The 15,353-nt window shown below is 56.1% G+C and overlaps 1 protein-coding gene across 1 annotated transcript in view; it reads right to left on the bottom strand.

The window, feature by feature from the left end:
• Positions 1 to 1,789: 1,789 nt before the first annotated feature.
• PRR5L (proline rich 5 like) overlaps positions 1,790 to 15,353 on the bottom strand; it is a 68,825-nt gene continuing 55,261 nt past the window's right edge. The window contains exons 8-10 of the mRNA XM_014465338.2: positions 11,687 to 11,838; positions 9,197 to 9,323; positions 1,790 to 3,595 (exon numbers count right to left, since the gene is read on the bottom strand). Coding sequence (XP_014320824.1) covers positions 3,201 to 3,595; positions 9,197 to 9,323; positions 11,687 to 11,838 — 674 coding nt within the window. The 3' untranslated portion in view covers positions 1,790 to 3,200. The remainder of the gene's footprint in view (positions 3,596 to 9,196; positions 9,324 to 11,686; positions 11,839 to 15,353) is intronic.

Below are 15,353 nucleotides of genomic sequence, written 5' to 3'. Positions count from 1 at the left end.
AGGCCCTCAAATGTAGGCCAAAAGGCAAAAAAAATGAAGAACCAATTGAATGAGTGACTTGGTGACAAGGCATACTTCTGAAGGCAGAGTGAAGAACTGGGCAACGGTGTAAGACAAGTTCAGGTGTGTGGCTTTAATTGGAAGGCAGGGAGACGTTTTAGTAAGGATTGAGTTTTAGAAAAATCAGTTGGGGATGTCCACAGGAGAGATGTAATCTGCAGACAAATTGGTACCAAGTCGTAGAGGTCCAGATGGGGTGATGAGGGCCTGACAGGCATATGAGCTAAGAAGTAACAGATTTGAGCAAGAATCATGGTCAATGGGGGAGTCCAGGCGTTGATGGGTGGAGGCTGGGCTCCAACGCCTGTGGGCCAGGCCAGCCAGTGTGCCCTGGACACTGAGACCCACCCACCGGCCCGATGCAGTCTCGTTCTCCAAGGGTCCCTAGCACACCATGTGGCTGGCCTGTTTCCTACTGAGAGAGACGTCCGCAGAGGGAGCGGCAAAGGCAGTGCCTACAGAAGCCTTGGCATAAAGATTATCCTGAGTTACCTGTATGGGAAGAGACCAGGCCGCCTTTGGGCAGAGGTTCTAACGCCTTCCCAGACTCTGTGTGGTGTTTTCCAGGCTCCGTAGACAGGCCGTTGCTCCAGGAAATGACTTGCCCATCCAGACAAGGGCGGCAAACAAAACCCTGGGAGGCCAGCTGGGCAAGGCCGCTGACGAACCCCGAGGGGAGGCAACAGGAAAAGGGACGTGGAGGCAGGAAAAGCAGGGACAGAGCGTGAGGACAGGACGCCCGATGTTCTGCTGCTCTGGCAGATCCAGTCCAGGCGCCACCCCAGGGAGCAGGGAAGGTGGCGTGGACGAAACAACGTTTATTGGATCCGTTTCAGAAACAGGCAGCATGAAAAGTTTTTGGATTTGTGAGCTCACTGGGAGCGTAGAGTGACCGCTTCCTGTCCTTGAACCTCAGCCACAGGAAGATCAACAATGAAAAGGGATCTTCATGTCGTGAAGGGGAGAAAGTGTTAAAACACGCCAGCTACCCCTCCTGCACGCCCTCTGATGGCTGGAATGCCCATGAACATCAATAACGTGTGGACAGGTACAGTCTGAAGTGTTTACTGTGCAAACATCCGGTGTGGACATTAGAGGTGAAACTGGCTAACAGCACTCAGCAAAGTCAAGTTCCCTGGGTCTGGACTGACCCTCCCCTTCACCTGGGAGCGCACGTGTTTCGTTGACCGCTATCTGCATCGGGGCCACTTACTATATGGAAAAGGCATTGAAACACGTATGCAGTGCTAACGTTGTAAACGAAAAAAACAAACCAAAAGCCCACAAACAAACCCAAGCATGGCTAATTACTTTGCCTGGATCAATACAGCCCAGTCCCAAGTGCTCCGTGTGCTAACGGACCGAAGCCATCCATTAAGCACATCCCGTGCTGTTACCTACTGATGTTCCGTCTGCTAACGCACATCCGCCAACGTGTGGATTTTATGCCGCACACCCACCGAGATTTTGGTTGTGTTTGTTTGACGTTCTCAGATCTCCCGTCACTCTCGTGGAAAGATGAACATGAAACAACTTGTTAAAACACAAGCTCCAAATTAGCAGCCACCCAGAGCACAGCTCTGGTCACGGTTTGGATCTCCGCCCGGGAGGGGAATGCTGTCCAGGCTCAGAGGCACTTAGAAGGCCCTTCCCTGCTGGTGGCGAACCTGCCCTCACCCCCTCCCCCCCCGCCATGGCCTCCTCCCACCTCATTCAAAGCCAAGCTGGCTCTTGCCTCTGAGATTTTTATTAACAAACTCTCCAAGCCTAACAGGATACCCAGAAGGTGCCAGAAGGGTCCCAGGGAGCCTTCTCTTCCCTTCTGGAGCTGTTCCGAGTGGGGCCAATAGGCAAAGACAAAGAGAACAGAGGTTCCTGGTGGACAGAAACCCAGCCCTGGCAGCAGCGGTAAGGAGACAGCACGCTACCAAAGGCATTTGGAGGCCTCAGGGGTTAGAAATTCCAGGCATTTGAATTCCCTGTATTCACAGGGAATGAACATCTCTCCAAAAGGTCCTATATACTCCTACCTTACTCTCCCCCCTCGCCCCCCACAGTAAAGCACCGAGACATTCCATTGCTACAGCCTCTGCTCAGGAGGCAGCTGTCTCCCTACCTCACTGCGGCTCCTCCTACAAACCATGACACTCACAAACACAGGCCATTCTGGATCCCAGCCCAGCTGCTTCCGGAGTTCTGCAGCCCGTGAGCCCTGCCCACGGCGGATCCCTTTCACCCCCCAAATGCTTCGTCCCCTTTCCTGGAGGCTGCTGAAGACACACTCCATTGGGAAGGAGCAGTGCGAGACCCTCTGTGCAAATATTCGCAAACAATGGGTTTTGAAACGACGCACATTTTAAAAATTCAAGTCAAATCCAGGAACAAGACTGGTTGGTATCAGCCAGCCCTTCGGCCCTTCACCCACAACAGGAGAACGGTCAGTTTCTGACGTCAGAGAGGGATGAAGGCACCAGCAACGCCCCCAGGGAGGCTGGTTCTGTGAGCGTGGGAGGAAGCCTGGGGGGAAATGCAGAGGCTTCATCCAACCTGGTGGCTTCCGGGATGTGACGTAGGGGACCCTCAGCACCAGGGGGCAACTCTTTCCCTGTAATCCTGAAACTAAAAGGAGGAAGGCGCTTTCCCAGGGCCCTGCTGGATAGGGGCTGCGTCTCTGTCCACTCCCCACAGACAGGGAAGGAGAGGTACCTTTTCACCCACACACCTCTGCATCACCAGACCCAGAGGGGAACTCCCGCACATCCTTCTGGGCTCTAGGCGTGGCCCAGACAGCCTCCTGCCACAGCAACACCACGGGCACCGGGCTGTGTCCTTGGGGGGCATTGGGCAGTCCAGGATCTGAGGGGGGAAGCCCAGAGATGAAACCCGGGTCAGGCAGGCCAGGCTGGAAATCAGAAAGTGGACACCAGGCCGCTGGGTCTGCGTGGCTGCAAACAGGTGGTCACAGGCACAAAAACGGAGAGCTTGACAACAGGGATCCCCCCCGGGCACTCAGACTAGGCTTGTCCCCAAGAAGACACAAGGCAGCCTTGTCCCCAAGGAAGAGCCCGCTGGTGAGTCACAGGATGGGGCTGTCCTCATGCTGGCTGCTGGGCAGAGCTGGGAGGTCCCCCGGTGGGCAGTCAGCTGAGGGAGGCACAGTTGGGCTCCGAGTCCTCGGGGCAGCCCCCGGCCACCTCCTCCAGCTCCTCGGGGCCGTCGGTGATGCTGGGCTCGCTGGAGCACTGGCGGTGGGGCGGCGAGAAGCGGGGCGGCAGGAGCAGGCACTGGTCCTCAGCCCCGGGCTCCTCGCCTAGGCCCGAGTGCATCATGGTGGCCATGGCCAGCAGCTGGATGTCCGAGTGGGCGTTGGCCACCGTGTGCCGCCGGACGCTGCCACACTTCTCCAGGTAGGCCTCCCCCTCCTGCTCCGTCAGAGGGGTCAGGGCCATCTCATTCAGGGGCCGGCCGCCGGTGGCCATCGGGGAGGCATAGTTCAGGACCGTGACCTTGGGCCGGACCCGGGAGTGGCGCCTGGCTGCAAGAGAGAAAGCAACAGAGGCTGTCATGGAGGAGGAAATAGCGTGGGGGGGGGGCCGAGGGGGTGTCAAAAACTCCTAATCAGTGAGGAAGAATGACTAGGGGGCAACGTGCCGAGGGGCCACCAAGACCGAAGGATCTATGCAGCCTGTGGCAGAGGCGCTCTCGGAAGGCTGGAGGCACCGTTTCTGTAATGTTCCCACATTTTTTACAATCGCCATGCATTACTTTTATGATCACAAAAGTCGATACCTATAAAACAGAAGCAGCAGGGAGTTCAAAGCAGCAGCAACCCCGTTAAAGAACCAGCCTTTAAAGATGCCCTTGAACACAATTCATGTCTCTCCCACTGCTGCCAAAAGCAAGCACCTGAGATCGGCCATTGAAAGACCCCGTGTTGTGGCCCCAACTCTACAAGCAGCCAGGCTGGAGGTGGGGCTGGGCTGTCCGCTGAGCATTCCCTACGTGCAGGCCCAGGAAGAGGAAAGAGCTAGAACAGAAGCTGGGCCCAGGACACAGGGGATTTGGGGGTATAGGGGACAGATGTGCCGGACGGACCCAGGCAGTATCTCTGGAAGAAATGGGAGTTCATTGGATGATATCCAGGGGCCCCAACCTGGTAGAATGAGCCAGGAAAGGTGTCTTGCGCGGTTGGGTGCCTGGAAGTCGCCCACCTCTCTGACGCCGTTAGTCCAGCAGCCCAAAGCCCTGGGAAGGTTAACGGGCAGCAAACTGACAAGAGAGGCCTGCCGGGCTGCTGCTGAGAGCTGGAGCCAGAGTGAGGTGGGCAGCCTGGAGGAGGGGGTCCCCATGACTCCCGCAATAGACACTTCCTAACATGTGAAATGCTGCGCTCACAGCAGGAGAAAGAGAAGCATACATGTGATGTGGGGCCTGCCACAGCGGCTTGAGCCCAGTGCTTGTGTGTGTGTGTGTGTGTGTGTGTGTGTGCACGTGCGTGGTGGGCAGCTGTCTCAGGGGCAGTCATTAACTGAGCACCTATTACGTGCTAGGTTCTGTATCAAAGAAGAGCGTGCTTCACCGACATGAATGAGCCCATTTTGTAGAAAAGGAGCCTGAGGTTGAGATCTACATTCAGGCCCAGACCACCAGCAGAGCTCCCGTTGTGACCACTGGGAGGCCCCAACTCAAATACTATTAACACAAGTCAACACGGCACTCCGGGGACTCAGAGACGTCCTGCAGAGGGCTCAGCACGTGGCCTGGGGTCCCGGAGAGGGAGGTAGAGGCACACTGGGAATGGTCCCTGGGGCCAGGCCACCTCTAGCTGGGCCCGTAATGCCGGCAGGTGGCAGCTCTGCCTGGGTCCTGCCCTAAGGCAGGGCAGCTTCTTTCTCCGTGGTGCTCAGCTCAGAGAGGTTGTTTAACTGACTCCAGGCCACACAGCTGAAGCCAGCCCTGTCGTTTCCAAGGCCCTTCTCCTTCCTTGGCTGGCCCCACCTCTCTCCTCACTGCTGCTCTCTGCCTTCCATGCGATGACTCACCCAAGAGGCCAACCGCTCTTCCTTCTGCTTTCTGGGCAAAATGTTTTGGTTCTCAAGACGGGGTGTGGGCAGAGCCCAGACCACAGGGGCCGCTGGGCTGTGTCAAGTCCCCTGGGAAGACAGTGTTTGCTCGCTAAACTCCCACCAGACTCCAGAGGCAACCCCAAGACAAATGTCAGCTGCCTCCCCAGTGGGGTCAGCCCCCAAAGGCGCCTCCCCTCGACCGCTTGGGAGGCCTTAAAACTGATGGAGGCCCGGAGCTGACAGACGCTCCCACACTGTCGCTGTTTGCTTTCTCTTACTTGTCTTCTTCACACCAGGGAAGGCCAGGCCCTGCCACTCAGAGGAGAAAACCTCCCAAGTAGCGACTGATGAAGCTGTCAGTGCCCCCAGGGCCTGGGGCCCTCTGAGCAGGGTGAGGGGCTGGGTCCCGCCCCCTCCGTTGGCACCTACCTCCAGGCCGCCTCCTGCCTATCACACAGGGTGGGGGAGGGGAGGCCTCTTTCCTTCCTCCCGCACCAGGCCCCCACCCCCTCCCCGTGAGCTCTGGCATAGGTTCCCTCTGCACAGAGCCAGTGATGGCAGCTCCTTTCACACCCCAGAGAGAAGAAAGAGGTGAGGCGCTCCCTGGCCCTTTGTTGGGGACTCGGTTCCCAGCCTTTGATCTGCAGGGCTCACCGGCTGGGCCCCACGGGAGGGGCGGCCATAATGCGGGCATTGTGACCCTGCACACCAGGCCACTGTGGGCGTCCCCGCCAGGCCCCAGCACCTGAAGCCCTGAATGCCTACTTGTCAGGAAGAGAACTATGGTATCTGGAGGCAAAGCCCCCTCCCCCCCCTAACTGGAGACACAGTGTGGGAGGGATGGGGGAGGCCAGGGCTTTTGTGTTTGCTCAGAGGGCCCTGGAAGTAGCCGGGGCAGCGGCCTGGAAACTTTGGGAATTCTACAGAAAGGCAGGGTGAGGGCTGGGTCCTGACAAATCGGCCTATTTAAGATTTCACTGCCCCAGAAAAATGACGGCTTTGGAGGGAGACACACACACACACAACCCATCACGGCCTCCGACTCATCTTTTCTCTGAAGCGAGCCTTGTACATCCAGGGAATGAGGCTTGTTCCTCAAGCCCATGGGCCTGGCTGGCAGAGAGCGAGAGCGAGAGCGAGAGAGAGCGAGAGAGAGAGAGAGAGAGAGAGAGAGAGAGAGAGATCCCAAGAATCCCAGATCAAACATGTAAAAAAAACCACTTCCCCAGCCCTGGTCACCTCCCCTCTTGAGTGAAGTTTCTTAATGACTCTGAGACCCAGGTAACCACAGTCCCCACCCCCAGCGGGTTGTGCCAGGATGAAAGGAATACATGCCAAGCACCTGGAATGTGCCAGGCATTTGGTAAGTGGTGGCTTTTCAGATGACTATCCAGCTGCCCTTGACCGCTCCCACCCCTAGCCAGGCCCCAGGACCATGGCAAAGCCCTCCTGTGGGGACAGGCTCTCTCACGCCCAACGCCTCTCCTGGGTCCTTACTACCTCAGGGTCATCGCAACACTGCTCTCCCAGGGGCAGGATAAATGTCATCGTCTCCATTTTACAGAGGGGAAGACTGAGGCCGGGAGTCCTCGCAGTCTGGAAAGGAGTGTCCCCAGTAAGGAAGGGCACTGCTGTGGCCAGCTTAGATTGACAGTAGCCAGAGGCTGGAGGGGAAATGTCTGGTCTCAGATGGGTCTCGGACTAAGGGAGGAGAGGGAAGGACCCCTCCTCAGCTGCCCCGCAGTGAAATCACGGCTGTCTCCTAGGAGTAGCCAGGGGTGAGGGGGTGAGCGGGGGGTGGGGGGGCAGGTGGATGGAGCATGTGGGAAAGCTGGGCAGTGCACCAGCTTGGGGACTTGGGAGCCTGGCTCCATTCGCCAAGTGCCCTCAGTCCTCGTTTCCCTCACCCGTGAAATGGGAACGATGGTGCCTCCGCTGTGGCCCAGTGTCCAGCCACCCAGCCTTCCCTTGCCACCAGCCACTTTGCAACTCCGAAGCAATTTCAGTTCCTCAAATGCTGCACCCTCCTGCTCTCCACCCCCACCCCAAAACCCTCCCGAAGATCCTCCCCTTTGCTTTGGGGACAGGCTGCCTTTCCTGTTTACTCAGCTAACTCATATGCATCCTAGAGGTCCCGGCAGATATCGCCTCCCCCAGGGAGCCTTCCCTGATTTCCCCGTCCAGGTAAAGTCCCCCAGTGGTGGGGAACCAACGCCCTTGGACTTCCCCACTCGGAGCACTTGTACACAGATGAGTCGTCAGCTATTGATTGTGACTTCCTCACCTGACCGTGCTCACCAGAAGGCAGGGGTGGGTCAGCTTTGGTCAGGGATAGACCTGCAGCACTTCGCAAGGTGCCTGGACAGGGTCTCAGCACGCCCTTGCTGGAATAACACCACAAAAGTAATCCAAAGAGGGTCATTTCCTCCCTCTGAGACAACACCCCGGGAGCCAAGGGTGGTCCTTGGTTCAAGAATGAATCCTCCTGCCTCTGCTTTCTAATTTGACAAAAGCATGTACTGTATTACTTTAGCTGGAAATCTGGAGCTACGCCTCTTAGAGTAAGCCCTGCACTGAACAAACTTCTGGGTCTACCCTTGTTCCTGGCTCTAGGCCCAGCGATGATGGATGGAGTCCAACCTGCTGGCATCCTGACATCTGCCTGGATCCCCCACCCCGCCCCGTGAGGTGAGCCCGTGGGCCACCCGAGCAGGAAGCTGGGCTCCAGGAAGGGTGCGGCCACAGGGCGCCCAGGCACCGCTGGGAGGGCAGGGTTCCTTCAGCTGTCATTTCTACTCCGCCTCCTCCAGCTCCTGGGTGGAATGAGTAAGTGATGAGCGAGCCAGGGAGGGGGGGACCTGGCAGGCAGCAGACTGGGGCAGCACCCCGTCTGCTCTGCGGTGGCTGTGGTTAAGCTCATGTCTCCAGAGAAACACGAAGGGGTGGTGAAGACCGCGGCAGCCCTGCCTCTCTCTGCAGAAGAGGCCCGGGAAGGGGAAGACCTCTCTCTCTCTCTCTTTCTCTCTTTCTCTTTCTCTCTTTCTCTGCAGGGGAGGCCCGGGAAGGGGCAGAACCCTCTCTCTCTCTCTCTCTCTCTCTCTCTCTCTCTCTCTCTCTCTCTCTCTCTCTCTCTCTCTCTGCAGGGGAGGCCCGGGAAGGGGCAGAACCTCGCTGGAGGCTGCCCCTCTGCTTTGTGCTCTGAGGGCAGCTCCAACTCCAGTCAGGCAAGGAGAGGGGCAAAAGGTCCTCAACCCAGGGAATCCTTTCCCGGCCCTGCACCCTCTGTGGGTGCTGGTCGCCCTGGCCTCGGGGTACAGATGCCATCCATCTAACACACATGTTTGAGTGCCTACTGTATACCAGGCACCATTCCAGTTACTGGAGATAGAACAACCAACAAAAAGTTCCTACATTTAGGGAACTTTTGTTTCTGACAGTAACTGAACCATCTTTCACGATAAAAATGCCTTATTATGGAGCTATTTCCCTATCTAGACGGAGGTCGCACTGAAAGAACAAATCCGACTCTATCTTCTCCAGGGGGCTTGTTACCGAGCCTGACGCTCACTAATGCTAACTTTCCAGACACCAGAAAACGGCCCCAAAAGGGTTGGTCCCCAAATCCAACCTTTCCTTGGTGCACAGGCCCTGGCGGTACCTACAGACACGGAGCCGGGAGCAGAAGCTCCCCCGCATCTGACCACACGTGCAAAAGAGTGGCCTCATGTTTCCAGGTGATTTCAGAGGGAAATCCACCCCGGGCGGTTTTTCCACTCAGTGGCAGCGGGTGCACTTCTGGTAGCAGATCCAGGAGACATGAACGTGGCAGGCACAAGGGAAAGATCAAAACCACGGATCAGAGATGCGGACCAGACAAGCACAGAGGGGGCCCCCGGGGGGAATCCCAGAGTGGGGAGAAGGTTACCAAGACACAGGCCAGTGGGGAAGAGTGAGGGTGAATGTGCACACATTTGCACAGGCCTGCATCCGAAGCAACAGTCCCCGCACATCTCTGTGGCCGGTAGCATTATCATCAAGGCCCCGGGCAGCTCGAGAGCGGTGGCCCTTACCCAGCGTGTACGTGGGGCCCGAGACGCCGCGGTCCTCGCTGACGCCCAGGAAAGGAGAGACCACTTGCTTCACCAGCTCCTCCAGCTGCAAACAGCCCTCGCTGGGGCCCGTGGGCTCATGAACACTCTGGAAACAAACATCCAAGAGGGGCAAAGGTCACTCAGCGTCGCCAAGGCCAGCGGGCCCTCCGGCCACGTCCAAGGCAGTGGCCCCAGCAAGCAGGTCCCTGTGGCTGGAACGCAGGGAACCAAGGCCTGCAGCCCGAGGCACATGTCATGGGTCCCCGTGATCAGAACGGTGTGTGGAGGTGCCATGGCGCCTCTCCCCCGGGTCCCACCAATGCAACCTGGGCGGACGGTCCCCACCCCGGCTCCGAGGTTGAAGATTGGCCCCAACCAAAGGAATCCCACCTCCATGGTCACACTCAGCATGCAGGCTCTTTCTAGAAGCAGGTGACACCTTCAAAGCACAGAGGCCTCCCACCAAGCCGAGGAAGGCGACAGTCTCGTCATCTCCCTCTACAGACGAGGAAATGAAGGCCCAGGGAGCTTAAGCAAGTTGCCCAGGAGAACACAGCCGGTCTATGGCAAAAACCCAAGAATGGGTCCTACCGGTTTGGCTCAGTGGATAGAGCGTGGGCCTGCGGACTAAAGGGTCCCAGGTTCGATTCCAGTCAAGGGCACATGCCTGGGTTGCAGGCTCGATCCCCAGTAGGGGGCGTGTAGGAGGCAGCGATCAATGATTCTCTCTCATCGTTGATGTTTCTAATTCTCTCTCCCTCTCCCTTCCTCTCTGACATCAATAAAACAAAAACAGAAAATACAGGAATGGAACCCAGGCTGTCTGGCTCCGAGCATATCTTCCTGCCACTTGTGAACAGGCTAGAAAAGAAAGGGGGACCGAGTATGAAAAAGTCCAGAGCAGCAGAAGAAAGGGAGTCACAGTGGAACGAGATGCGTGTTGAGCCCCAAGATGAAGAGGCGGTTCCGAAAGCCCAGCATGACTGGCGTCCTCAGAGCCCAGGCCAGAGCAAACACCAGCTGAAACAATGACCACAGCCGCCAGATCCGGAAAGGAGCCAGAAGTGACCAAGGTTTTCTAGAAAACCAGCAGACTCCTAGGGGACGCAGCTGATCCCTGGAAAGGATACCAAGCCGTGCTCTGTGGCCCAGGGGCTGCCGGGGAGCAGAGAGGTAAGGACCATGGGTGCGGTGCTCAGCCCACGGGCCGTCCTGTCAAATTCTCAAAGTGGAATGGATTTTAAATCACCCTCCCACCCGGCAAAGCCCAGTGCAAAATGAAAACGCGGGGCCCCTTGTTCAAAAATTAAGAATTTCAAGATGGTGCCCAGATGGTGTGGCTCCGTGATTGAGCATCTTCCCAGGCACCAGGAGGTCTCTGGTTTCATTCCCGGTCAGGGCATGTGCCTGGGTTGTGAGCTTGATCACCAGCAGGGGGCGTGCAGGAGGCAGCCAATTAACCCTTTGAGTGCCAACCAATAACCTAGGAACTGTGCTAAAATTGCCAAGGCGTTTTTGCTGATTTTACAGCAGTTTAGGAAAAAAATTATGAATCGCAAGTAAATGAAGTTACATATTCAAAAACGTAAGGAAACCTTTACTGCATTGACATATTTAGCAATATCATCATCATTAATAAAAGCAGACTTAGAACTGGACGCCATTTCGAAGCTTTGATAGCGCTCCCGGCACTCAAGGGGTTAATGCTCTCAAATCAATAAAAACCTATTTAAAAAACAAGCAAAACAGTCTTCTGGGCTAACCCCAGAGAGCCGAGCCCAGCCCCGAAGGGCCGAGCCTAGCCCTAAGAGCTGAAGCAAGTCCCGAAGGGACAACCTAGTGCCTAAGAGCGCAGCCTAGTCCCAGAGGGCTGACCAAGTCCTGAAGGGCGGAGACCAGCCCCCAGGGGCCTAGCATAGCCCCAAGGAGTCGCTTCGAGGCCTGAGGAGGTAAAGCTAGCCCCTGACAGGTGACCCTAGCCCAGAAGGGCCCAACCTAGCCCGGGAGACTTGAGCCTAGACCTGAAAGGCAGAGCCAAGCCCCTCGGAGGCCTGACATGGTCTCCCTTCTGGCTGCTGTCTTTTTAGGAAGCCCACCTGCCCCAGGAACCTTCCAGGAGCGCTGGTCTGGCTTGAGCTAGGTCGCGGTGGGTTCTTGCTGTTACTTGTAACCCCTGACTCCCTGACAGAACAGGGGAGGAGGGGAGGGTGCCCACTGCCTGAATGACTGGACTGCGTCTCCCTCCCACCGGGACCCCAGCACAGAGCCCAGCGCCACGGACCTCAGAGATGCTCAGGGGCTGTCCAGCAACTGGAAAATGAGCTAAGGGACATGAACGACTAAAGGGCACTACACTAAGCTAAGGCGCTCTGGTCATTCGGTTCCTTCCTTCCCCCTTATCCACAGCGGCCGTCTCTCTCCTTCTTTTCTTCCCTCGGCCTTGGGGTCGCATCTTCCCCGGGGCCTCACCTGCAGGATGAGCAGCATCTGGACGATGGATGGGGGCAGCTGGGACGGGCCCAGCAGCAACAGGTCGCCCAGCTTCACCTTCAGCAGGACCAGGTCACGGAAGCCCAGCAGGGAGATCTGGCGGATGGTCAGCTCCTGGCCCTGGGGGAGAGAAGAGGCAGTGTTGGGAGGAGAGAGCTCCCTGGACCTGCCACCAGCCACATGGGTGATGTCAAAGAGGCGGGACTTGGCCTCCATCCTTCAGAGCGAAAGCTTTGCTTAACATAAGGTGCGGCTGGACCCGCCTAAATAACCCACAGGTGATACAGACGCATATCCTGGGGGCCATGCTGTCCCGGTGTCCCGTGAGGGTCAGAAAGAAGGAAGAGAGAGGCAGATGGGAGAAACAAGAGTGAAGATCACCACCTCTTCCCCACATTCAAGGCTGCTTCCTCAACTTCATCCGTCAACTATTTGAGCGCCAGTCGCATGCCAGGCGAAGGAGGAAAGCATGAGACCTGTTAGATCAGCGGTTCTCAACCTGTGGGTCGCCACCCCTTTGGCAGTCGAACGACCCTTTCACCGGGGTCTCCTAAGACCATCCTGCATATCAGGTATTTACATTACGATTCATAACAGTAGCAACATTACAGTTATGAAGTAGCAACGAAAATAATTTTATGGTTGGGTCACAACATGAGGAACTGTATTTAAAGGGCCAGAAGGTTGAGAACAACTGTGTTAGATTCATATAAATGCAAGTGACTCAGGAAGAAAAAGAACTGGGGGAGTAGAAGGAAGGGACTTGTTCAGCCACGTGGGCTGGGGACAGAGAAAGAAAATAACAGCTAACAATCCTAAGAACTGACACTAAGCTCTGACCAAGGCTAGGCATGATTCTAGATATTCTTTATGTAAAATGAACACCTATGACCACCCTTTGAGAGAGGTACTATTATAAAACCCACTTCAAGGTGAAAAATCCTAAAGCCCATACAGCTGGATGGCAAACCTAAACTTTTTAAAAAATATATTTTTATTGATTTCAGAGAGTAAGGGAGAGGAAGAGATAGAAACATCAATGATTAGAGAGAATCATCGATTGGCTGCCTCCTGCACGCCCCCGAATGGGAATGGAGCCTGCAACCCAGGCATGTACCCTGACCGGGAATCAAACCGTGACTTCCTGATTCATAGGTTGATGCTCAACCACTGAGCCACGCCGGCCAGACTAAACCTAAACTATTTGATTTTGGAGCTCCTGAAGTTTGCCAAAACAGAAAGGGAAAAAAGGGCCCATGTCCCAGGCTCTCCTTTGCACATATATACACAGAACACTCCAAAAAGCAATTGCTCTCAGTAGAGACAAAGGTATCATTCGAGTATCCCCTGCCAATAGCACATGGGTTCCCACCCTTCAAGACTACCAAGGCTTGAGAAAGTTTAGCATTTCTTATAAGTCCTTAGGAAGATTTTACAGAAACATGGGCAAGAGTGGTGTGGCCAACCCTGCATCCCTCTACCCTCCAGTCCCAAGAAACACACACACATAACGCCACCCACCCCTTCCAGGCCCAGTTCCACCACCCCCTGGACTGCCTTCCCTGACCGCCTCACTGGCAGTGGTCCACCCCCTCCCCAATCTTTTCCAAGGTCCTGTAGTTTCTGTGTTTTGCATCATGCCCCAGCACTTGGCACTGACCACTTATCTAGTAGGTATCTGCCCTCACTTTATCTCCTAGAGCCCTGTCAGTTTGCAAAGTTCCACCCCCTTGAGCACAGCAGGCGCTCAGAAACACAGCTGTCCAATGAGGAGTAGGTCTGGCAGACACCACAACCCACAGGGCGTTGTGAGAAGGATCCAACTGGACTCACAGACACCTCAGAGGGTGTTACTACCAATAATGAGCACCCCTAAGTCAGGGGTTCTCAAAGTGGGGTGTCTGGACCAGCAGCAGCAGCAGCACTTGGGAAATTAGGGGGAAGTGGACAGGAGCAAACCCAATTGTTGCCAGATCTTACAATCTTTCAAGAGAAGCGGGTGGTCCCAGCCTCAGACCTGCACAGCTGGGCTCCTCTAGGCCCCCTTGCGACTGTGTCAGGACAATGCCCACCCAGATCCCACACACCCCATCCTAAACCCATCTGGGCACCCTCACCTGGGATTTTTTCACGCCCAAATGGTCCTAAGAGAGACCCAGGACGGCAAACCCCCTGCAGTGGGGTGGCCAAGTAAAACACAAGGTGTCCAGTTATATGTGAATGATTCTCTAGTCTATGTCTCAGACCTTGTGTTGTTTATGTTGATCTGAATTCCAGATTTAACTCAGCATCCTGTATTTTCATTGGCTAGATCTGCCCACCCTACCTCCCAGGACTGCCTTCTTAAGACACACTGCTGGCCGAGGGGTGACCACAGCAGGGAAGGGAGACGCTTCTGAACACGGGGTGTGGGAGGAGGGGACTGAGCTGTCCACATCAATGCTCTCAGTCCTCTCTCAGGGGAGCAGGACGAGCTGGAAATGCGGGGAGGAGAGCTGTGGGCTGCAGGCTGGGGGTTTCCACCACAATTGTCAGGAGCAGGCCCAGAATGGGAGATGGACTCCACAGGCATAACCTCCCAATTTTTAAACATTTGACAAATAGTTCAAAGAATTCCAGGTTCCTTTAAAACAGCACTCAGAGCTAACAAAGCACGTGGGTCACTACCTCTGGCACCAGGCAGTTCCCACCATGGCTAACGGTGGGGTGGTGGCTGCGCCCATTAGCCCGAGGAGACAGGACCCTGAACCCGGGGGGCAGGAGTGGGGCAGTGCGCATGGCAGCGCAGGGCTGTGACTCCTGGGTCCACCCGCCTTAGGGGGTGTCCGTGCTGACCTGGCACTGACCAGCCCTGCAGCAGGGTGGCGGGAAATAAGTGGGAGAATGAGCCGAGGTCACAGAAGGAGGCACCTCTGCTCTTTCTGCCTAAATTCCTCCCTTTGCAGGAGACGAAATGGAGCTACGTTCCGAGAAGTGAGATGGGTTTGCCCAAACCCCACGAGATCCCGAGTCGGGGTTCTTTCTGCCACGTGGTCTTCAGGAACCCTTGTGGAGGGCAAGGAACACCACTCCTTTCCCACAATCTGGGAGCAACAGGGAAGTTGCTTAAAAATCGGGCTTCAGAGAAAGGGGGGGAGAAAGGGAAAGAAAAGGAAGAGTAAGAAGCAGGCCACTCCAGGAATATACGGACATTCTCCAAACCAAGAGGGCGACGCCGGCCTACGAATAGCTCCCTCTGCAGGACCTCCTCTTTGCTGGAGATTACGTGCTAAGCATGGAACCAAGCACCCCGCAGAGACCTCCCAGTCCTTAGCCAACTCAGGCTCCCAACCTCCTGTCCCCCCCCCCCCCCCCCCCCCCCCGTTCTAGGGGGGTGGAAGGGGGAAAAGGCCCGCCCAGGGTGTTTCCGGGGAAAATAACCCTAAAGGGGGAAAAATATAGCCCTGCCGGGGGGGGGGGGGGCACCACAAAAAAAGGGCCCCGAGTTTTGCGCAAACCCCTAGGCGTTTTTTTCCTCTACCGGGGGGAAGGGGGAGGGGGGAAAAAAAAAAAAAAAATTGTTTTTTTTTTTTCGCGGAGAGGAGGGAAAGAACATTTCCATCCCTTTGCGCAATTGGGTAGAGGCGGCCCTTTAGGGAAAAGGGGG

This window comes from Myotis lucifugus, unplaced genomic scaffold (genome assembly GCF_000147115.1).
Source record: "Myotis lucifugus unplaced genomic scaffold, Myoluc2.0 scaffold_288, whole genome shotgun sequence".
Taxonomy (NCBI): domain Eukaryota; kingdom Metazoa; phylum Chordata; class Mammalia; order Chiroptera; family Vespertilionidae; genus Myotis; species Myotis lucifugus.
This window is presented reverse-complemented; position numbering and strand designations above follow the sequence as displayed.